This window comes from Colletotrichum acutatum (genome assembly GCF_030867785.1).
Source record: "Colletotrichum acutatum strain CBS 112980 chromosome Unknown BDZ83scaffold_221, whole genome shotgun sequence".
Lineage (NCBI taxonomy): Eukaryota > Fungi > Ascomycota > Sordariomycetes > Glomerellales > Glomerellaceae > Colletotrichum > Colletotrichum acutatum.
In genome coordinates, this window is record NW_026849215.1 from 26,958 (window position 1) to 47,244 (window position 20,287).

Here is a 20,287-nt window from a genome sequence, read left to right on the forward strand (position 1 = left end):
GAAAATTGAAACAGGGGACTGAAAATTATAATGTACATACGTGTATCCGTAGATCCAACGGTACGGAAACTCTACATACCCTGGTCTGTTTTCTTAGCGTTAGTGGTCGAGTTGGGATATCATCCGCCGAGTTTCTACCAGATGTAGCTGGCAAACTGACAAATCATCACTGCTTTTCGGTCTCGCTTTCGACCTGTAAGCATAACATCGCTCCTGAAAAGCTTGTGCTGTCCTGCTAAGGTATGCGGAAAGTCCGCTCTTTACATACAAAACTGCACTGGCCGGGCTTAACCTATTAGAGTCTAAACAGCTACCCCTGCCTTGGTTCCCTTCACCCAAGCCCGTGCGTCCCCGCGAGTCCCACGGATTCCGCGGCTCACATAAACAAAAAGGCTCGAAGAACCCATAAGCAAAAGGGAAGCTGTAGCCGTACGGAATCTCAGCCCGTCCTAGTAGTCCAAGGGCAGTCGTTGAGAGGGCATCATTATTACTTATAATCCGACGACGTGGGTTTTCTACTACATCATGGACCCGGAGCCGCATACACCCAAAACAAGCGTCATTCCTAGAGCTGTATGTCTTCCCTTTCGGAATCCGCGCCTGGCGGTCGACTATGCTAACTACCGGTATCCCACTCTAGTGCCACAACTGTCGGATCCGTAAGGTATTTATGATTCTATGTCCGAGTCCCCTGTCGTCAATGGCCGGCCGAGATCTTCCGGGCTGGTCCGCGGCACGCGTTCCGCGCCATCGCCTCCGCGGTCCCTTTCGCTTAGCATTCGAATGATCACAATCGCCGGACTGACGAGCAGAATTCTAGACACGCTGCAATCGAGAGGTTCCTTGTTCCAATTGCGTCACATCGAAAATTCCATGCCGACCGGCAGGGCGACACACTGCACAGCGGCCAACGGTTGAGAGGGTCGAAAGGTACGGGTGACAAATGGCGCCGTCACCGAGTGATTTTGGGTTTGAGCTGACATTTCAGCCGCAGCCATAGTCCTGGTGCGCCGACAATTCACCAACTGCATGAGAGATTGAAAGCCGTCGAAGAATCTCTCAGGAATCAAAATGACCAGCACGGCAACAGGGCGACGTCAATTTCTACGCCAAACACGATCCCGACCATTGAGGATGATGCAGTCTCACACCACTGTCTGTGGGAAGACCACCACGTTTCGTACGAGGGCGAATCTTCATTCAGGCAACAGACTCTACTTGCAAGCCAGATAGAGGAACTCCGACTTGAAGAGGCGCAGACCCCGGGCGTGATTGACGAGCTTGCAACGTTGCGAGGGATATGCCAACGACAAGAGACCCCCGTAGAATCGCGATCGAACCGGAAGATTCGTCAGCCTCATTCAACAAAAGGGGCAGAGTTGCAGCTTCCACCATCCGAGTTCGTGATTCGTCTTCTCCGGACTGTGAGCCGTAAGTCACCCCAAGCTGGCTTTCAGTCTCAGCCGCGAAGCTAAGCCATCTCCAAAAGCAGATCACTCCATCTTGTTCCTATTCTACGCAGTCGAAAATCGCAGTCAAGTCGAAGAACTCTGTCGAAGGGTGTACTTCTCTGTAGAGCCAGTGACGATTGGAGAAGTCACCTTGCTGAATGGCTTTTTATCGGTGCTCCTCAGAGACATTGATTTCGAGTCAAATCCCGAATTCAGCCCAGAAGAAGCCAACCGGTTGTACACCATGTGCAACTCCAACTTCAAGGCTGGAGTCGAGACTTACGAAGTGATGGCGGTACCTACATTTGAGCATACCCTCATATTATCCATAGCGGTCAGTAAAGCTCGAGTCTGGTCCGTGTTATGTTTTCGAGACGGTCGAACATGTGAACTGACTCGAGCCTCGAGCATGTAGTGTCTAAAGGCACAGCAGGATGGAAACTTGCCGCTACAATGGAGCCTCATGTCCGCTGCCGCCCGACACGTCCTAGCATTAGGTTATCATCGAAGGGGGAAGTTGGCCGCGTTACCGAACCAAGAAGCGCGGCGGGCACGACGACTCTTCTGGCACGTATACTTTGCAGACCGGGGATTGACCCTCACACAAGGGAAAGCGCCACTTATACAAGACATTGATGTCGATGTCGAGCCATTTGAAATCATTCAAACGCCGGAGAGGAAGCCCTGGGATACCTCATTCTCCGCCTTCATCGAATTCGGAAGAATACAATGCAAGATCTACGAAAAGCTTTACTCTCCAGCAGCATCCCGGTCTACGGGGGAGGAGAGGCGGGCCGTAGCAGTTCATCTTGCAAAGCGCCTATCGACGTGGTATGAATCATGGCGCAGCGTCGACTATTCCCACGCATACCGAGTAGAACTGTTTCAGTTCACGTTTGATGCGCTCGAGGTCGTCTACTATTCCATCCTAACACTCATACATCGTGGGGCAAGCAGCTCGAATGCAGCCAGCGCCATCACGGAGGAATGTTTCGACGCGGCCAGGAAAGGCTTGACCGCTCATGCTACCGCATACCCCCGGTCCGCTTCGGGAGGATATGCCTCTCTATTCACTTACGCCGTCTGGTACTCTACCTTTCCTCATCACAAAGATCAAAGACCGTCAGCTCATTCTCAAGCAGGACACAGCTCTATTCCTCATATACGCCTTACATTATCACCTTTCTCCACTGTATCAGAAACTCAGACGATCAAGACCTGAACCTAATGCGCTCCTCACTGGAGATCAGCGAGCGCCTAAGTGGCTTGGTGGAATCCTGCAAGAGGCAATATGAATTATGTCGGGCCCTGTACCGCATAGCAGAGGCCTATATCAAGGCGAAGAAGGGTGTCGCGTGCACCGCCGTACCGGCTGAGACCACCATCACTCTACCCCTACAACAACCGACGACTGATAGCTGGCCCTGCTTCGAGTCAAATCTGGAGGCGAATGCGTTCCCGGACCTCCATGTCGATGACTGGAATGGCTCTTACATGGGACAGATGTCATTCACCTTGGAGAACCATCTCGGAAAGGGCGGTCATTAGCTAAGATGATAGCAAACCGTTCAAACCGGGCATGCCCCGCTTCCAGAATCGATCAGGCTATGACGTGATGCCGAAGTCACAACTCATTCAGTTCCCAAGAGTCCAGAGCCTCCTCCAATATTGCCTCGGCCGATCGATCCACTTCCAGCTGGGACCTTCGCAGAATCAGACTGACCTCGTAGCTTCTAGGGCTCGGTTGCAGGTTACGTAACTCTGCCAGACACTACCGATTACCGGGGCTTATCCAGACTGATAGCCAGGCGTCTCCCACGAAGGGGCTGGGCTGGCGGCTCATGGATGATACAGTCGCCAGACCTTGCCGCCCACTTCTCTAGGTATTCTCGGTATCGTTCATCGATATGGTTACCTGAGTGCCGTCCTGCCCATCTGAAGCGGCCTGTGTCTATGCCGGTAAGCAGGTCCTAAGGGTCGAGATAGTATGGTCGTTGTGTAAGAATCAAACCGGGAAGGTCCTAAAAAGAGTTAACCCCCCCCCCCCCCCCGGTGCTGAATTGGGGGCTATATCTCTGGTGCTCATGCTGGGATTCGAACTCGGGTACTCGCTAAGCCTGTCGTCGAGTAGGCTGGTTGGCGTAGGATTGACTGTCGACCTTAAACCACTCCACGACCCAGCCAATTTGACCTGACCCGTCGACCTAGACGGGCGCCTGCTGGCTGGTGGCTGGAATGGAATTGAGGGGGCCTATGTTGGCTTCCTCCTGTGTTTATTCGGGTCCATGGGTGGCTGAGAGGTTGTCGGATGGAAGTTCGGTGGCTGTGATCGTCTCTGCCTGGTCCTTCGACGCTCGACTACCTCAGGCAGGCACATCTTTATGGGAAAGGACGGTACTATTGGCAACACATACCTTCAAGTTGTCTCTAAGAATATATACCTTACAACTGAGATAGGGTGTAACAAGTGTCATCCAAAGGCGAGAACCTCTCAACTACATGTACTGCTCAGCCCAAAGTAGTGTGTATAGCGTGCATGGCTTGAGCAGCGTACCCAACGTGATGGACTTGCTGGTAAAGAAGCGGAAGAAAAGGGAGAGCCTCAAGGAGCAAAAAGTCGTGGGGATGTCTTGTTTAACTTGTCGAAGGGAGTTGGAGTCAAACCCCACTCCTATGCGCCGATTCCACCTTATTCAACCAACGGGCGGTGCCGCAATCGTGCCCATTTACACTTGACCTTGATCGATGAAAAATATCCGTGTCCGCCGCCATCTACCCGCACGGCCCGCACCTGTACATGAGCGCTAGCAAGGGTGAAGGAGGAGATATTGGAGCTTCGGGTGCCTCAGAACATGCCGTAAAACCAAATGCGCATATCAGAATCTCCTCTGAATCTTGATCGAACGCTTGCGACCAGGTTCGTCTTTTGTCTTGGCTGTGACTCTGATGCGCGCCTGCAACTACAAGACGTCGTCATCGGGCTTCGGACGGGTGCTAAGGCCCGAGCCTCGAGGTAGACTACCGCATAGGACTTCATGAAAACATACTTATAGCTAACGGCGATGGTCTCAAACTGGGAAGATTTGTTTCAGCCCTTTCTCTTATATCTTTCGCGGACCTTGCAGATTGCCCAGATCTTTCAACTTTAGCGCTGGACATTTCCCAACATGGCATCTGCCACTGGAAGCCTTTGCACACAAGCAGCCCAGCTTCTTTTCGCCCTCTTTATTTTCATTTCCTTGGTGCGTATGAAGCTCTCAGCACCTATGGTAGTTCCTTATGTTGTCTAATATCTCCTCTCGGCTTACACCTTTGGCTGTGTGCTAGTTCATCTCTTACGCCCTCGGCAAGGCTCTATACAACGTCTTCTTCCATCCTCTTCGAAACTTCCCTGGGCCCAACTTATGGGCTACGAGCCGTGTCCCCTATAGCCTCGCCCAACTTGGCGGGAAGCCTCATAAGCAACTTCTAACCCTCCACGACAGGTACGGTCCCATTGTCAGAATCGCCGACAACGAGCTATCCTTTATATATCCTGATGCGTGGAAAGATAACAACGGCCATCGCAAAGGGGGCGTGCCTGAGAACATAAAGGAGCCACTGGCCATCCTCGGCAACGAACACAATCTCTTTGGTGCGAACCTTGAAGACCACAGTCGTATGCGCCGCGTTCTTTCGCACGGGTTCTCCATGCAGGCCATGAAGGATCAGCAACCTCTCATCTCGGCTCACGTTGACCTCCTACTACAACGGCTGAAGAAGCATGCAGCCGGAGGGACTCGGCCTATTGATATGGTGTCTTGGTATAACCGCGTCACATTCGATGTCATCAGTGACTTGTCCTGGGGTGAGCCGCTGGGATGTCTAGAGAAAGAGCAGGACCACCCGTGGATCGTGGCCCTGGGACACACAGTCAAGTACCAGCTATACCTTGGACTTGCTAAGCGCTTTCCTCTCTTCACCAACTTACTGAAAGCATTCATCCCAAAGGAGCTGACCAGACTGGAACAAGAGAACTTTGCGTTGGCTGCAGCGAATGTCGAGAAGCGGATTGCTCTAGCAGATTCCCGCCCAGATTTCATGGAATCAATGATCCGACAAAAGGGGGATAGGGTAAGTCACACCATCAGAGTCGAGGTTAACACCGCCTTCCAACTGGTCGTTAACGGATTGTTTTCCATTATAAGGAGATACAAAAACATGAAATGGTCAGCAATGCCTTCCTGCTCATGCTCGGTGGCTCCGAAACGTCCGCAACCGCACTCTCAGCAGTCACGTACTTCTTGACCTCTCACCCAGCGGTTCTGTCCAAACTTACCCACGAAGTCTTCTCTACTTTTCAATCGGAGGAAGAAATCAACATCAACTCTGTTCAGAACCTCCCATATATGCTAGCCGTTCTAGATGAAACCCTACGGCTGAACCCGCCCCTTCCTCACTCTTCGCCGCGGGTGGTGCATAAGGGAGGCGATACTTTCTGTGGGTTCTATGTACCGGAAGGCGTAAGTTGCCCTCTTTATACCGGCAGCCGTTGAAGGACCAGGAGACAAGAGCTGTGGACAGCAATTACTGATCTACTGTACAGACCGTCGTTGGAAATCCCCAGTGGGCGATGTATCATAGCTCTCAGAACTTCACACTCCCAGAGTCTTTCATCCCAGAGCGCTGGCTGGGTGATCCTCGCTTCGTCGGTGACCAAAGAGAAGCCAGGAAGCCCTTCAGCTTTGGACCAAGGAACTGCATTGGAATGAAGTAAGTCTAAGTTAGAGAGCCTTTCAACGAGGTGTCGAGTATATGGGCTAACAGACCCAACTAGCCTCGCATACACAGAAATGAGGATTATTCTTGCTAGGATCATTTGGAATTTCGAGATGAAACTTTCTGATGAGAGTCAAAGGTGGACTGAGGGGCAGGACGCGTGGGTTGTTTGGAAAAAGCCCGCGTTGAAGGTGTACTTGACACCTCGGGATTTGCTTGAGTCCAAGGCTCATTAGGAGGCACTTCTTGGGCGGGGTATGACCTCCGCTCATGATGGACTTCCAAGTCATGGTGCAGATTTCAGAGTGTTGCGGTCAATTCCTGCTTGGACTATCTTACTTCACATCAGCTCCAAATATGAACAGCGAAAGAGGGAGGTGTGAGAACTGAATTTGAGACTGGTTGTTGAACGACTCTCGTGATGGTGGCGATCAGGGAGCTTAATTCTACCTGATTTGGTCATGTGGATCATATCGAGGATGCGAAAATAAAGCGATTCGTCAATTGGCCAGACTAAATACGATCATTCTGTCATTAGAGACTCGTCAACTTCTTTGGTATTGATCTCGACATGCCTCATAGGGGCAAATGTAACCCATGCCAGAATCCGCCCTTCTAGACGACGTCTGCGCCTTCCGCGTATAGACATTGTATCTAGCCATCGAACCCCAGATCCAATTCTGGAGATGCGGGGTATGACCCATGCCCACAGTAGGTCACAACATATTACATTAATGGTTAAGGTAGGATATCGGGACTTCGATCACCCCGTAAATCGGCAGAGCGGGTGCTTGTCGTACCTGTTTATGTTTATTCTTCCATATTAAGCCATCTTAAGCGCTCGCGATAGCACTCGCTAGGAGACGTATAAGAATATTCAAATTCATGTCGCAACCACATCATTGCTCCTTCAAGCTATCAACCACACATTCGACAATCAACATGGCTCAATTTCAACCCTTCTACTTTTTATTCACTTTAGTTCTCCTCGCAAATGTTGAGGCTCAAGAAACTACTACTAGTGACTTGAGAAAGTTGCCTCAGTTTCGCCACAAGCCTAGGATGTTCATTTTAACCGATATTCTCAATGAGCCTGATGACCAGATGTCGGTGGTGCGCTATTTGACATATTCAAATGAGTTCGACACCATAGGTTTAGTCGCCACAACCTCCGTTAGCATGCCAAACGAAACGCACCCAGAGGCTATCGAGCTTATTATCAAAGCATATGGCGAAGTTGTCTCTAATCTGAACAAACATGTGCACCCCAACGCAACTTTCAGTCCGGCCGATGGCCTTCTTAGACTTGTAAGATCAGGCCCAAAGGTAAGTGACTGATTCTTGCCCAGTGATTGTGAACGCCCTTTATTGACTTGTCCTCCCCAGGTATACGGCCAGCAGGCTCTCGATGAACCGTTAAGCGACGGCGCCAGACTCCTTGTCGAGGCGCTTGAAGCGGACGTTGATCCGTTGTTCGTCTCCATTTGGGGCGGATCCAACACCCTCGCGCAGGCCTTACAGTTTATTAGCGCACAACGAACTCCCAATGAAGCAGCCGAGCTTCGGTCCAGGCTTCGGGTCTACTCGATTTCGGACCAGGACGATTGCGGCCCATGGATTCGGGCCAACTGGCCAGATATTATGTACATCGTCAATGTGCACGGCTTTCGGGAATTCCAAGCTTCCTCATGGAGCGGCATAAACGGCGCAGATAACGGTGCTTCTAATGTGACGAAAACACAAGACGATTGGTTGACTCCCAACATCCGCATCGGCCCTCTGGGTCAGGTGTATCCCAAGATTCTCTACGGCATGGAGGGCGACTCGCCGAGCTTCATGTGGCTGATACAAAACGGCCTCAACAGTGCCGGGCGCCCAGACTGGGGTGGCTGGGGTGGTCGGTATAGTCGTGTAACCGAGGCTAAGGACATCAATGAATATGGCACATCCATGGATACAGCAGTATCTATGTCTGGCCTGAATCATCAAAGCCCAGGCGCCACTGTTTGGCGGTGGCGAGACGCTTACCAAGACGACTTTGCTGCGCGAATGCAGTGGACAGTCACGGATCGATTCGAAGACGTAACTCACCCGCCCAATATCAATTTGAACGGCTCCGTCGGTCTTGATGCTATGGAGGTCTTTCTGCCGTCCAAAGACACAATCGTTCTGAATGCCAGCGCGACCTACGACCCTGATCACCCCGAAGACTCGACTCATCTTGAGTTCGAGTGGTATGCCTACACGGAAGCCTCCGTTGCTTGGGCTAGTGGATATTTCGAGGGGCTCATCGAAATTTACCCTCTATCACCGCCACCTGGTACACCCGGTTATCTCGAGGTCAACGATGCGGGGTTCAGGAACGTCACGACTGGTCCGAAGGTCCAGATCACAAACAATGTGCCAAGCATCTCGCGGCTTCAGGGAGCATTATGGCATGTTATTCTCCAGGTGAACAACAACAAGGGTCAACACTCGGTTCGCAGGTATAAGCGAATTCTGATTCGAGACTCGGATAGCAAGAAATGAGTGGAGAGCAGAGAGCTTCGACGCCATGGTCTGTAGGCTAAGCAAAATATTATCTTCATTCACTGGGGCCATGGATGATGGAGAGGATTAAGGGGATTCCGCAAGCAGAGATTACATAGAATTTGTAACTCCTCTCCCATTCACAGTATTATTTCTTACCGGTATCTTCTCTCATGAAACAAATCCTGTGAGATTTGGAATGCATGTGGATTTTCATCTCTCCGAGTGATCCCCGGTCTATGAAGAGCTCATGCAAGGCTCTTAGAGTTTAGTAGAGACATCGGGTCGTTTATCTTAGTTCAGCCGACGCATATCTAACAAGAATCTAGAACAATTCATCGACGTTCCTGCGGCGTAGCGGCCTGATCCCCTCCTTCGAATCCCCCTTGCCTGAGATAGTTATCCACCAGCGCGGCCTCAGTGCGACTCCGAATCTCGTCCAGCGCCGGCTGTGCGGTAAGCCAACTCGCCACGAGCATGCTCTTCATCTGCCAGGTCGAGCTGAACCGTCTGGCGTTGTACCAATCAAGATTGTGGCGTCCGAGCTCCGGTTTCCAGGGGAAGTTGGCGATCAGGTGGAGGCGCAAGATGGCGGGGTAGTTGTCCAGCTGCAGCAGAGATTCTTTCACGGCAACAATGTACCACCTTGTACTACCGAGTACAAATCCTAATGAAGAACCGACGATGAAGGGTAGTGCGGCGGTGCCCCAGATGCTACTTCCCACAATCGCGGCTGAGAGGCCGAGCACAGCGGCTGTTGATGTGCCTGCCAGCATACTCCGGAGCATGCTGGGATGATGTTAGCTATGACTGCGTAAGGTATGATGAGGTGCTTGGTGCATACAGAAGACCGGGGCCACTGTTGAAAAATTAGCTAAGCTTAAGTATGAGGAGGAGTGGTAGAACAAACTTGACATTGCCCCATCCACCCAATATCCTCAACAAGTTGAAGTGAGGTTGCGCATTGGCGGTGTACTCATTGACCTTTGGATGCGATTAGTAGAGGTTTCCTTATCGAGAACAAACCAAGATGGCCTTACCGCATATTCTTGGACCGACATCTTGATGTGCAGTCTACAAGCTTCCGTCGAAATATCGAGAAATTAGTAGGATCACCACAGAAGAATGTTGATTGAAAACATCTTTGTTTGACCTTAGTTTGGGCCCAATCCTCTTAGTCAGCTACCTGCTGCATAATTTCATTGGTCAATGCGGCAAAATTTCGGGCACCGGCGCCAGCTCCGTGCATCGGTAGGTCCACCCGCCGTACCTCGGCTCCGCTGTCCCGGGCCCGGCATGACTATCTACCTAACCTGCCAAAGTATTAACGTTGTTGCCTTGTCGGCTGCTTATTCAAAGTTATTTCGACGAAGTACATGGAACGGTAGCCTCACGATCTTCAACGTTCTTGATGATCTATCGAGCGACATCCATGATATTTGAGTGCATGTTTACTAGGATAAGAGTACCTCAGAAAAGAATGACAGCATGAGAGGATTAATGTAGTAACCGTGTATCTTGAATACACGAGAGATCGAATCTTCCCCTTCAATTGAGCACACAGAAGTTCAGACTATGCATTCGGAAAGCATATCACGTCTAGGACGAGATGATGCTTTATAAGAACAGGCTGAGGCTGTGGACTTGATCAAGATTGGACATCGATTGAGTAAGTTCACTGCCAGCCAGGCTACTCTAATGACGGTGGTTATCATTCCAAACCCAGAGCAAAGTTGAGAATCACCGCAAGTGTAAGGCGCAAAAAGTTGGTGACGACAAGGTCTAATTTTTCAGTGTCTAAAAGCTAGAGTGCAGTCAGGCTATAGGCCTGCTATGATGTTGAAGCAGCCACTAGAAGGGGCGCTGTGGCAGAATGTCCACATGGGCTAATTTCGCTACTTGCCAGACGCGTTTCCGCCTTGCGAAGAGGACCCAGCTCGATCAACTTCCATGAAGTCTTCCTGCGTAGGCGTTCTTATGTCGCCCTCTTCTGCAGCTTTTTGTGCGGCTGCCATCTCGTTCTTCCAATTCTTTCGAAGTTGTCTATAGACCCATGCATTATCATCCTTAACCCTGATAAAATGCGCTCGCTGTGCCCTTCGCCATGGCTCACGGGCAGCCTCCAACATATCCAGATGGAACTGAAAGATGAATTTGTCCCTCTTCACAGGGTCTGGTGCCCATGCCTCCATCTGCTCTTGAGTGGCAGTGCTGATACAGGAATTGCAAGGTCCCTCTTGAGGCCATGGACCCCCATTTATATACGTTCTTGGTTTGCTCTTCTCTCCGCAATAGTGGTCGGGGTCGGTACGTGAAAAGTGGCAGTAGCTGTTTAACCTTTCTTCGATGTGACCGCAACACACAGGGAAGATGAATTTTTCATACTTGCACATGGTGGAGTATCGCCGAAGCTTGACAGGCGAAGAATGATGAGACTCGATGATAAGTAACACAATTGCGTGTGCTGCTGGGCGCGACTTGCTTTCAGGTGTGTGTCGTTTTGAGAACTTACTGGTGAGCTGCAATAGAATTGAGTGATTTTGTAGACTTGATTGTGTTCTTGTTGGATGAGGGTGTTGATGCGGAATGGAATGTCACCAGAATCCTGAGAGTGGCCAGCTTTATACCCATTAGTCGAGGTTGTGGGGATCCATTTCACAATCGTCGGTTCAATGAATTGGTACAAAGTTGTTCACCTCGTCAAGATCTTTCTTGCGATTCTCATGGCTTTCAATGTTGCTGTACCACCGTGCTGCGTTGACGCCTGCCGCGCCGACAATGAACTTGAGTGTCGCGATCTCCTCATTTCGTTTGCCCAGACGTAATGTATGAGAAGAACCTTGACTTTGGCCTTGGACATGAATGTGATACTTTACATGACAAGCTCCGAAAATGCGACATAAGAGTGGTTCGGTAACGCGTTGAAAACAGCGTTCATTGTCGAAGTTGTTCTCTCTACCCCCAAATCTTTACCAAACACTTATCAGGTAGCACCAACAAAAAGCATGATGGGTAGCTTGCAAGCTCTGGCCAACGCCAAATTTTGTTAGCAGAAGGAACGTTGATTGCCGAACAACGACACCTGCGCAATGCCCCGCCACCGTTGTCCGACCCGCCGAAGCTCCAGGTACGGAGCGCCGCACTAACAAAGGAGCGGAACCATCGGCCATCCCAGGAAACATGAGGCAACGCGAACTGAATCCAATTGAGCTACCGTTTCAAGAGCCTGCTGATCTCGTCCAGTCTTTGCGAGGTAGGATGTACCGCACTGCGGTTGGTGACACCGCACGTCGAAAGCATTCTATCATTGAGATACCTTATAGAATGAAGGGCCTGTGTGCACTCGGCATAGAAGCTGCTTCAACCACCGCTAAAGCCACAGCATTGAGGCGCGACGCCGCAAATGAACAGAGGACAACATTCCTTGACGAACGCCTGATTTTGGGTACCTGCATGCAGGTATACGAGCACCTCTGATCGTTCCACTCTTGCTGAGCAAATTTGACAAACGCAAGCTGAAGCTGACATCGTCCGATCGGTGACGGACTTTTTGGGGATGACCGAAATCATACCGGCTGCAAGACCCCACCATCGGTATTTTCCCCAACCCGCCTCGGTCCCGAGTCTGCCACCCTGCCCGACCAATCCCCCTAAGCTTTCCTACGTCAGCTTCAGCATTCTTCTTAAACTACCGTCGCCCTGCAGCATTGCATGGCGTAGCTCAGCTAGAAGGTGTTTTGTTTACATCATTTTGCATCAATGCACACCTGCATATCGTCTCTACACATATCATCCTGAGTCAATTGAAGAATGGCATCAGTAACATTACGCCGTGTTCGACCGGCGACCATCGCGGCTACCGTTGCAGCTGGGGGCATTGGCCTGGCGGCGTACTCGAGGCTGTTTGTGAACAGCGCTTCTGCCGAGTCTGGAGCGCCGCCAAGGGTATTTGGGGCGGGGCCTGCGTTCGTGTCGCTTGCGTTGGAGAGCTCGGAGGATGTCAATCACAACACCAGGCGATTGCGGTTCAAGTTACCACAGAGGGAGGCAGTCAGCGGTCTTTCATTGACATGTGCGTGTTCGCGATCACCTGAGCTTCAAGAAAGAAAAAGTTGCTGATGTTCGAGAACAGCTGCCGTCCTGACCATGTCATGGCCCGAGGGCAGGTGGCTTCCCGTCGCGAGGCCTTACACGCCCGTGCAACCTCTCGGTAAGAACAGGAATAATTCCCCAATGACCTTTTTATTGCACGCGAAACATGAAATGCTAATTGAACGCAAGATGACACCGGCTACCTCGAGCTCATGGTGAAGAAGTATCCAGACGGCAAGCAGAGCACACACATTCACTCCCTCACACCAGGCCAAAAGCTCCTCTTCGCCCTCGCAATCAAAGGCCACCAATGGAAACCAAATAGCTACAGCCACATCACCCTCATCGCCGGCGGCGCAGGCATCACGCCAATCTACCAGCTCGCGCAGGGCATTCTCCGCAACCCAGAAGACAAGACGGCCATCACGCTCGTCTTTGGCGTCAACTCGGACCAGGACGTGCTACTCAAGCAGGAATTTGAGCAATTCGAGAAGGAGTTCCCCGGCAGGTTCAAGGCTGTATACACGGTCAGCAATCCTGTTGCGAATTCACCGTATCAGAAGGGGTATGTGACGAAGCAGTTGCTGGAGGAGGTCGGGGTTGCGCCGCAGAAGGAGGAGGATACAAAGGTGTTTGTGTGCGGGCCGCCGGCGATGGAGGCGGCTCTGGTGGGGAAGAGGAGTGCGCCGGGGGTGTTGCAACAGTTGGGGTATCGGAAGGATCAGATTCACCAGTTCTAGAGTGTCAATTCGAGGGTTACCTGGATGTACGTTATAGAGGACGCGGAGAGAGATTGAAATGATCGATTCCTTTCAAATTTCGGGATTTTGGCGCGAGAACAGAAAGACAAAACTACAGAGCTTGCCTGGGAGCTTAGAATCGCTGCGACTCTCGGGAGAAACTTCATGAGGAGAAGGCTACCAGATCCCCAAGCCAGGGAGCTTTCTCCAACAATTCAAATGACCCGCCTTGCTAGCTCAATCGGTAGAGCGTGAGACTCTTAATCTCAAGGTTGCGGGTTCGACCCCCGCGTGAGGCTCAAATCCTCACCGCGATTGGCAAAGCCACTCTTCGGGTTATTCTTTTTGCCTCATTGACCTTTTCGCATCAACCAGACGCATCCTAGTGTCGTGGCGGCTTGAAGCAGCTAAGGCTGGTGCAGCATCCTTCTCTAGCTGCAAGAAGACTTTTTTTTGGAGGGGGGAAAAGAGACTTCAGCTCCAATGTGCAGAGAAAGTGGAGAAGATGTCGGCGTAAGTGCCTGAGCTGATCATTGCGGCATTGCCCGCATCTACAAGTGCTCAGGTGAGCGGGCCATACGCTCTCGATTTCTGAACTCAGATCGATTGATATCGGTACCTGTGTATCTTGCTAGGCTTTAGATTTGCACTCAATGAAGGAGGACTCTTGTTTACTTACAGACGTCCCGGCTCAGAACATTTGGTACCTGATCCATACCGATTATTGATTGACAACTTTGCAACACCCATCAAGAACCTGCTGGGAATCTCATCGTGAAACGCAACAAAAGCCATTCAGATTCCCAGCTTCCTTTATGTATTGAAGAGCCATCTGTGAATTTCCATGACAAAGACGAACCGGAATCAACAATTTGTCTCGCCATCTCCGGGACGTAACTTCTTCGGCGTCCTTCAACGATGCATCCCAACCGCAACCATGATTCGTTGACGTAATGCACGACCCCCACAAAAAAGTTCTCCGTCACTCAGCCAATTCCAAACACATCCCCTTCTTTCCACTCACCATTCCACCTCACGATCAAAACTGTAAGCCTCTCACACCATCCCGCACAGCTCAATTCATACCGTGATGAGCTAACGAAAATCAAGATGGAACAATTTGGCCTCTCAGCAGCGCACTCGGGCGCGATAAACCATATCCACGCAATCCACTTCGGGCCCGCTGCCGTGGACGTCGTCAGGGAGATCAGGCTGGCTGTCACTGTTGTCGTTATCGGATGGGTTGCTGTCATGGGGATCAGGACGATTTTTAATCGGGATAGGCGATGATTTGGGGTTTCTGGAGGAGGAAGAGTGAAGCTGGGAGTGAGATGGAGCCGCGAGGAGGAAGCTCGTCGCTGGGTGGTCGGGTCTAAACCCATGTCATGATCTCGCCCCTCTAAAACAGCTTAAACAGCCGTAATTTATACAACAGTTGGGGTGTTCGACTATCTCAGTACCTTTTATGTATCTGTAATAACAAACAACCACGCGTCATTGTCCCTTTCGTCGTGCACTTTTTTCCAAATTTCCACAACTCCAATACTCCGGTCCTCCCAAAGCCTGACCGTGATCGCAAAATCTCCCAACCCGATCGTCGCTTTCAACGACAGCCCATGCTCTTCACAATTTCCAGAGTAGGCGCCCTTTCTTACGCAGGCCCAACTAGGCCGGCGGAAAGTGCAAAAACCTCTGACAGCACCACGCCCCCGTCCCCGAAGCACAAGCCTGCGCCGCCCCCGCGCCTGTGTCGTCGGCCTTCTTCGTCCATCCTTCCGGGCATGCACCGTCGCAGAAGGCCTGGCAGATTTTGGCGTTGGGGTCTGCTGCTAAGGAGTCTTTGTGTCCTTCCGTTAGTGATGAAACCCAGGTCATGTGTTCAGGAGAAGGGGGAGTGGTGTGAATCGTGACCTACCGAGTGGGATGGCCGATGCCACAGCCATGAGGCTCCATAACACGATCGCGGTGGTCTTCATATTTTGTTGATCAAGGTAGGAGTTACTTTGATGTGCTGTGGTTGAATCCTTTCATGATGAGTCTGTAGTTGCGTAGTCAATGAAAAGCAAAGAATCGACGCGAAGTTGGGAGTTCGTAACTGATGTTGGCATAAGTTATTTTCTTCAGCCGACGCCGGATCACAGTGAAACATGAGGCAATCAAAGACAAAAAAGACGCCTGCGGACAGTAATGGAATTATAGAGTAGACAAAGATAAATAAAGCAGTCCTCCCTGAAACTCGCATGAGCAAACCAACGATCTCGGGTTGGCCCGGGCGGACGGGAGGCCCTTTTCTTTGTTCACGATGCCAGCCTCATCCTTGTTCCGCCAGAAGGTGGCCTCGTCAAGCGCGCTCACTGGCTGAGGTTTACGGCACAGAAAGAACGTCTGAAACTTCAAACACACCGCGCACAGGTTTTGCCTCCCGCGGAACTCGAAGAGTCTATCTGAGGCTGTTGCGAACTCACCTCTGGATGCCGATGGACTTCATATTCCTATCATCACAGAGCAGAGAAGGGTTTGAAGAAAAAGATTGAACTAGAAAATGGTTGTAATTGCAAGTCATCTAAACAACTTGCTTCTGTACTAAGAAAGAATGCCTCGTCATGTAACTCGTGAAAGTCCCTCGTCTCAGCTACCAAAATCCTTGTAAATACATGTCCCATGGTCGACCCATCATCCAGTCATGATCCATTCCCAGTCATATCCCATCCCAATTATTTTTTATGTACCCAAATCCACCCACCAAAAAGAGTGTTTGGAACCAGCCCAAGCGACTCTTGTCCAAAACGCCAAGATAAAAAGCAGACGGAGAAAAAATTCCAAAAAAGAAGAAAGCAGAAAACAACTCAGCAAGCACCATAGCGCACACCTCTCTTGCCCAACTCCTTCCTTCCAACAGGGTCCTCGGGCATAACCCAGCCTCTCGCTCTCTTGGCCTCACGCTTCTCCGCCAACTGCGGCTTGGGCATCCACTCGTCTCTAGGGAGTGCCTTGCGTCGGGTACCCTCAGCAGGTGCACCAATCTCCGTCTTCCAGTGCGCCACGGCACTGCGGCCCTGCTGCTGAGGAGCGTCGTCGCCAGCCATCATACAGAGACCCCAGAGGGCAAGGCAGGCAGTCAGCGGGATTTCGCCGACCTCGCAGTCGGCATCGTCAGCGACGGCGGCAAGCTGAACGGAGGTGACTTCGAGGTGACCAAAGTGGGGGACGGACTCGCTGCCGTTGCGGACGATGACGAGCTCAATCTCTGTGAGGATGAAGCCGTAGCGGCACGAGTGTTCGCGCATGGCGTGGTGCAGGGCGGCGAGGCCGCGGAGGTACTCTACGCGCTTGATGTTGCCCTCAACACGCATGCCGGTGTTGAAGCGGTCAAAGGAGCGGACGAGGCCGACGACGCGGGCGGTGGGCTTGCCGCCGAAGATGGTGGCAGCGGAGGCGGGCTCGCCGGCGGGAGAGGCGGTGAAGAGGAGCTCGGGCTGCTTCGCGGTAGCAGAGGGGGCGGGAGCAGACAGCTGCATGGGTCTGTGGGAAGAGATGGCGAGCGCGGCGTTGAGCTTGGGGAGGTAGTGAGAGGCGTAGATGCTGTGAAGAGCGGCTTCGGTCTCTGGGTGGCGGGCAGTCGGGGCCGGGTTGGGGAGGAGAGGTGCCGGAACGGGGCAGTTGAGAAGGGCGGCGGCACCAGGGAGAGAGAGGACAGAGGAGGCGTTGAAGGTTGTCCAGGGGCGGATTTGGCGAACGTCCCACCAGAAGTGCTTGGTGTTGGGGTCCCGGAGAGGGAACGAGATGGTACGCACCAACGAAGGAGCAGGGTTGGATCCGGTGAGGTAAGTCATGAGAGTGGTGCTGGGAGTCGGGTCCGGTGTGGCAGCGGCGGACAGGCTGAGGGGAGACGGCGCACGAGGAGTGTACGATGGGAACATGTATGCCTCTGATGGCTGCTGAGGAGCAGGAGAGGGAACGTATGAGGGCATCTGACGGTAGGTCGGGAACCCAAACTTCTCGAGGGCGACACCCTCAAGGCTGCAGGTTGACGCGCGGCGAGATTGCATATCATCGGCAAAGATGACGGGAGAGCAAAGGAGGGACGAAGGAGTCTGCTCCTCGGGCTGGCTGCAGTAGGTGGAGGGCATGTTCCATGTGAGGGTCTCCGGGTTGGTGAAGCTGCGAGTGTGAGCCGGGCGGAAGACGGCGTTGGTAGTGGGGGCCACGGGGGTTGCCCGTCTGGGGACCGGGGCGCGGGGCTTCGGCGAGGCCTTCATACGCTTGGGAGGCGACTCGATGGCTTGGTCCTGGGAGCGGATCTTAGGAAGCAAGAGAGGGCCGTGTTGGCGGATGGGAGGTGAGGCACGAGACGGGGTCGTCATGCGTGTGCTCACTGAGTCCGGTGTGGAGTCTGCGGCAGAGATGAAGGAGTAGACGGAGCCATTGGAGCGGGAGCGGTTGTGGCCCGGGTTGTGGTGGTAGGGGAGGTCGAGGAGAGAAGAGTCGAAGGAGAAACTCGGCGGCGTGGAGGGCTCGCACGAGGGGAAGATGAAGTCGAAAGACATATCCGCTGCCAGACTGAGGGATGATGTGTTAGTGGGGGTGTAAGTGAGGCGAGAAGCAGGGGGCATCTCATACGTGGACATTGTGACTGTGTGAATTGGTTGGATTATGGGATTATGAGAGGTGTTTCGTGAGAGAGAGGAGGCCAGCTCCAGGAGTTCTTTGGCGTTTGAGGATTGCGTTGCGATGGGAAAAGCAGACGGGGGTTTGCTGTGAAGCAGGGACTAAGTGGCCGCGTTCAACGAGACCAGGGCGTTCCGGGAGATCTAGGTGTATAACTTTTGTGTTTTGGTATCCAGATAATATGCGAGTTATAGTAAACAAACAAAGGTCGATTTGATAACAAGTTTAGACTGAGACGAGGATGAGAGGACGAGAGCGCAAAGGAGACGAGGAGATGAGGAGACGAGATGAGGATGGAGAGAGAAGGGGCCAACAGAAAGGGACAGTTGGCGCGGGAGGGGAGGACATCTTTATCCTCGGGTTTGAGGCTCGTAGCCCAATGGATGTGGTAGTGGTGATGCGGCGCGCGACTGACGGCCGACTGAAGCGAGGGCGTGTGGCCTTCGCCCCGGCCCCAGCCTTGGACTGACCGTAGGTCGTCGGGCCCAAGTCTGGGTCTCTAGACCCCATCAAGTGACGGGGGGAGGGAAGAGCAGCAGCGGTACAACGCAACTGTGGATTGAGCTGCGCGCATCCGGCTTGGGGGTTTGTAGTGTGTAGATGCCAGGGTCCCTTGGACGGATCGTGGGCCGAGACCAGACGACTGATGAAAAAGATGGATGGATACGTATTCTCGACTACGTAGTGACGGTAAGGTAGTGTGTATCCCATGTCTAGGTGGAAGAAGAGAAAAAGACTGTCGTCTATCGTCTGACCCCGGCAATACACAAAAGGACATAGAAAACAGGGTAGCTTGGAGCTACTGCAGAAGGAAGGGAAAAAAGGGTGGACTCGTCGATGAAATGCTGCATCTTGGGCTGCATGCTGGGAATGCAGAGGTGAGGTCGGCCCACTGCGGCGTTGAGAACTTGAGAGAGCTAGAAATCTGAAACACGGGGCAAAAGTGTGTGAAGGTTAGTCCACTTGGGAGTACATTGGCGCCGCATAGATGCAGAAGAAGAACTTGAAGCTGTTCGTTGATTTTGGCCGGGTGGAGGGAGGTAGGTGAGGTGGTGAGGTGAGGTCGAGGTGTATCAGTCGGGGTCTCTCTGGGTTTGGCCGTCATTGCCCTTCCAAGACGTTGAAGGGTACGTATCTTTCAATGTGGATGTCTTTGAGGCGGAGCCTGCGGGAAGAATCGCTCGCTTATTTGCGCACTGTCCATGTCACGTTGGGGCTAACCACCAAACAGTGTATATTCGATTATCAGGAACGGTACGTACAGCAAGACTCTCAAGATGCTGTCGACCACTCACCGTCCACGACAGCTGTCTTGCATCAACTGCACTTTCCTTGAATCCCTGGGTTCCCACCTTCGTGCCTTCTACACCCCCCTGCAAAGCGTCTATGACTCATTTTTAGACACATGGCAGGTTCGGTTGTGCATTAGCTCATCTTTTCTCCACTCTGTTAGCTTTGCTTCTTAGCGTCCCCCCCACAGCAGAACGGGCGGGACTCGGGAGACGTAGGAGTGGGACGAACGCAACACAAACATCAACACCACACTTCCTCTCACCCTCCCAGGCGTACACTACACTACACTAGGTAGACGCGCTCGTGTGGTGTACGGCGATCATTCGACGCGATGTCATGCGTCGTCGTGACATGCGATGCCATGCCATGCGTCTTTCTTCGGTCTCGCTCTGCTTTCGCGTCTTGACTGACTTCATCGCGCCCACACTCCTCGCAAAGCCGTGCCAGCACATCTCGCAGTCCGCACCGCTTCGACAGTTCTGTTCTGTCAAACGTTTCTCGTATACGGATGCACTTCATCCACCACCTCATTTCCACCACCTGGCCTCCGGGGTCAAGTACCACCACCTAAGCCTCGCTCACCTGAGCACCTTCAGGCTTCGGGTCCCCGAGGTACCCTCTCGCAATCAGATGAGCCGAGCGGCAACTGAGATTACCGGCGGCTGTCGCATCATGCTGTCTCTCCCACTAAGACACCAGAAGCCCTCTCTCGCCTTGGAGGCCCTCTCCCAGTGTTACCATCCGGCGTCAAGGTGC

The 20,287-nt window shown here is 52.4% G+C and overlaps 9 protein-coding genes and 1 non-coding gene across 10 annotated transcripts; 6 read left to right on the top strand and 4 right to left on the bottom strand.

Annotated features, from left to right (window-relative positions):
• Nucleotides 1-525: 525 nt before the first annotated feature.
• On the top strand, nucleotides 526-2,999 carry BDZ83DRAFT_724681 (uncharacterized protein; the record flags this gene model as incomplete). The annotated part of the gene is made up of 6 exons (XM_060512684.1): nucleotides 526-573; nucleotides 821-930; nucleotides 1,037-1,431; nucleotides 1,493-1,785; nucleotides 1,867-2,573; nucleotides 2,594-2,999. 6 exons carry the CDS (start codon nucleotides 526-528, stop codon nucleotides 2,997-2,999), a joined length of 1,959 nt encoding a protein of 652 aa, XP_060357909.1.
• Nucleotides 3,000-4,295: 1,296 nt separating this feature from the next.
• Nucleotides 4,296-4,512, bottom strand: BDZ83DRAFT_643386 (uncharacterized protein; the record flags this gene model as incomplete). Its single annotated transcript, XM_060509668.1, has 1 exon — nucleotides 4,296-4,512. The coding sequence occupies exon 1, from the start codon at nucleotides 4,486-4,488 to the stop codon at nucleotides 4,297-4,299; it is 192 nt and encodes a 63-aa protein (XP_060357910.1). The 5' UTR covers nucleotides 4,489-4,512.
• A 39-nt stretch (nucleotides 4,513-4,551) lies between these two features.
• Nucleotides 4,552-6,623, top strand: BDZ83DRAFT_685214 (cytochrome P450). The gene is made up of 5 exons (XM_060511248.1): nucleotides 4,552-4,693; nucleotides 4,779-5,564; nucleotides 5,639-5,953; nucleotides 6,037-6,203; nucleotides 6,268-6,623. The coding sequence occupies exons 1-5, from the start codon at nucleotides 4,619-4,621 to the stop codon at nucleotides 6,443-6,445; spliced, it is 1,521 nt and encodes a 506-aa protein (XP_060357911.1). The 5' UTR covers nucleotides 4,552-4,618; the 3' UTR covers nucleotides 6,446-6,623.
• Nucleotides 6,624-7,271: 648 nt separating this feature from the next.
• BDZ83DRAFT_724683 (uncharacterized protein) lies at nucleotides 7,272-8,738 on the top strand (the record flags this gene model as incomplete). Its single annotated transcript, XM_060512685.1, has 2 exons — nucleotides 7,272-7,535; nucleotides 7,596-8,738. The coding sequence occupies 2 exons, from the start codon at nucleotides 7,272-7,274 to the stop codon at nucleotides 8,736-8,738; spliced, it is 1,407 nt and encodes a 468-aa protein (XP_060357912.1).
• Nucleotides 8,739-8,827: 89 nt separating this feature from the next.
• On the bottom strand, nucleotides 8,828-9,855 carry BDZ83DRAFT_643390 (uncharacterized protein). The gene is made up of 4 exons (XM_060509669.1): nucleotides 9,779-9,855; nucleotides 9,649-9,722; nucleotides 9,583-9,597; nucleotides 8,828-9,527 (listed from the first exon to the last, which is right to left on the bottom strand). Exons 1-4 carry the CDS (start codon nucleotides 9,797-9,799, stop codon nucleotides 9,074-9,076), a joined length of 564 nt encoding a protein of 187 aa, XP_060357913.1. The 5' UTR covers nucleotides 9,800-9,855; the 3' UTR covers nucleotides 8,828-9,073.
• Nucleotides 9,856-10,506: 651 nt separating this feature from the next.
• On the bottom strand, nucleotides 10,507-11,316 carry BDZ83DRAFT_190317 (uncharacterized protein). Its single transcript, XM_060501588.1, has 2 exons — nucleotides 11,221-11,316; nucleotides 10,507-11,149 (listed from the first exon to the last, which is right to left on the bottom strand). The coding sequence occupies exon 2, from the start codon at nucleotides 11,129-11,131 to the stop codon at nucleotides 10,634-10,636; it is 498 nt and encodes a 165-aa protein (XP_060357914.1). The 5' UTR covers nucleotides 11,132-11,149; nucleotides 11,221-11,316; the 3' UTR covers nucleotides 10,507-10,633.
• A 903-nt stretch (nucleotides 11,317-12,219) lies between these two features.
• On the top strand, nucleotides 12,220-13,869 carry BDZ83DRAFT_643395 (oxidoreductase NAD-binding domain-containing protein). The gene is made up of 3 exons (XM_060509670.1): nucleotides 12,220-12,810; nucleotides 12,871-12,948; nucleotides 13,020-13,869. Exons 1-3 carry the CDS (start codon nucleotides 12,549-12,551, stop codon nucleotides 13,568-13,570), a joined length of 891 nt encoding a protein of 296 aa, XP_060357915.1. The 5' UTR covers nucleotides 12,220-12,548; the 3' UTR covers nucleotides 13,571-13,869.
• BDZ83DRAFT_t315 lies at nucleotides 13,797-13,869 on the top strand. The gene has a single exon. It is a non-coding gene; the product is annotated as a tRNA-Lys (tRNA).
• An 811-nt stretch (nucleotides 13,870-14,680) lies between these two features.
• Nucleotides 14,681-14,860, top strand: BDZ83DRAFT_593596 (uncharacterized protein; the record flags this gene model as incomplete). Its single annotated transcript, XM_060506642.1, has 1 exon — nucleotides 14,681-14,860. The coding sequence occupies one exon, from the start codon at nucleotides 14,681-14,683 to the stop codon at nucleotides 14,858-14,860; it is 180 nt and encodes a 59-aa protein (XP_060357916.1).
• A 1,556-nt stretch (nucleotides 14,861-16,416) lies between these two features.
• Nucleotides 16,417-18,198, bottom strand: BDZ83DRAFT_593607 (uncharacterized protein; the record flags this gene model as incomplete). The annotated part of the gene is made up of 1 exon (XM_060506643.1): nucleotides 16,417-18,198. The coding sequence occupies one exon, from the start codon at nucleotides 18,196-18,198 to the stop codon at nucleotides 16,417-16,419; it is 1,782 nt and encodes a 593-aa protein (XP_060357917.1).
• Nucleotides 18,199-20,287: the final 2,089 nt, after the last annotated feature.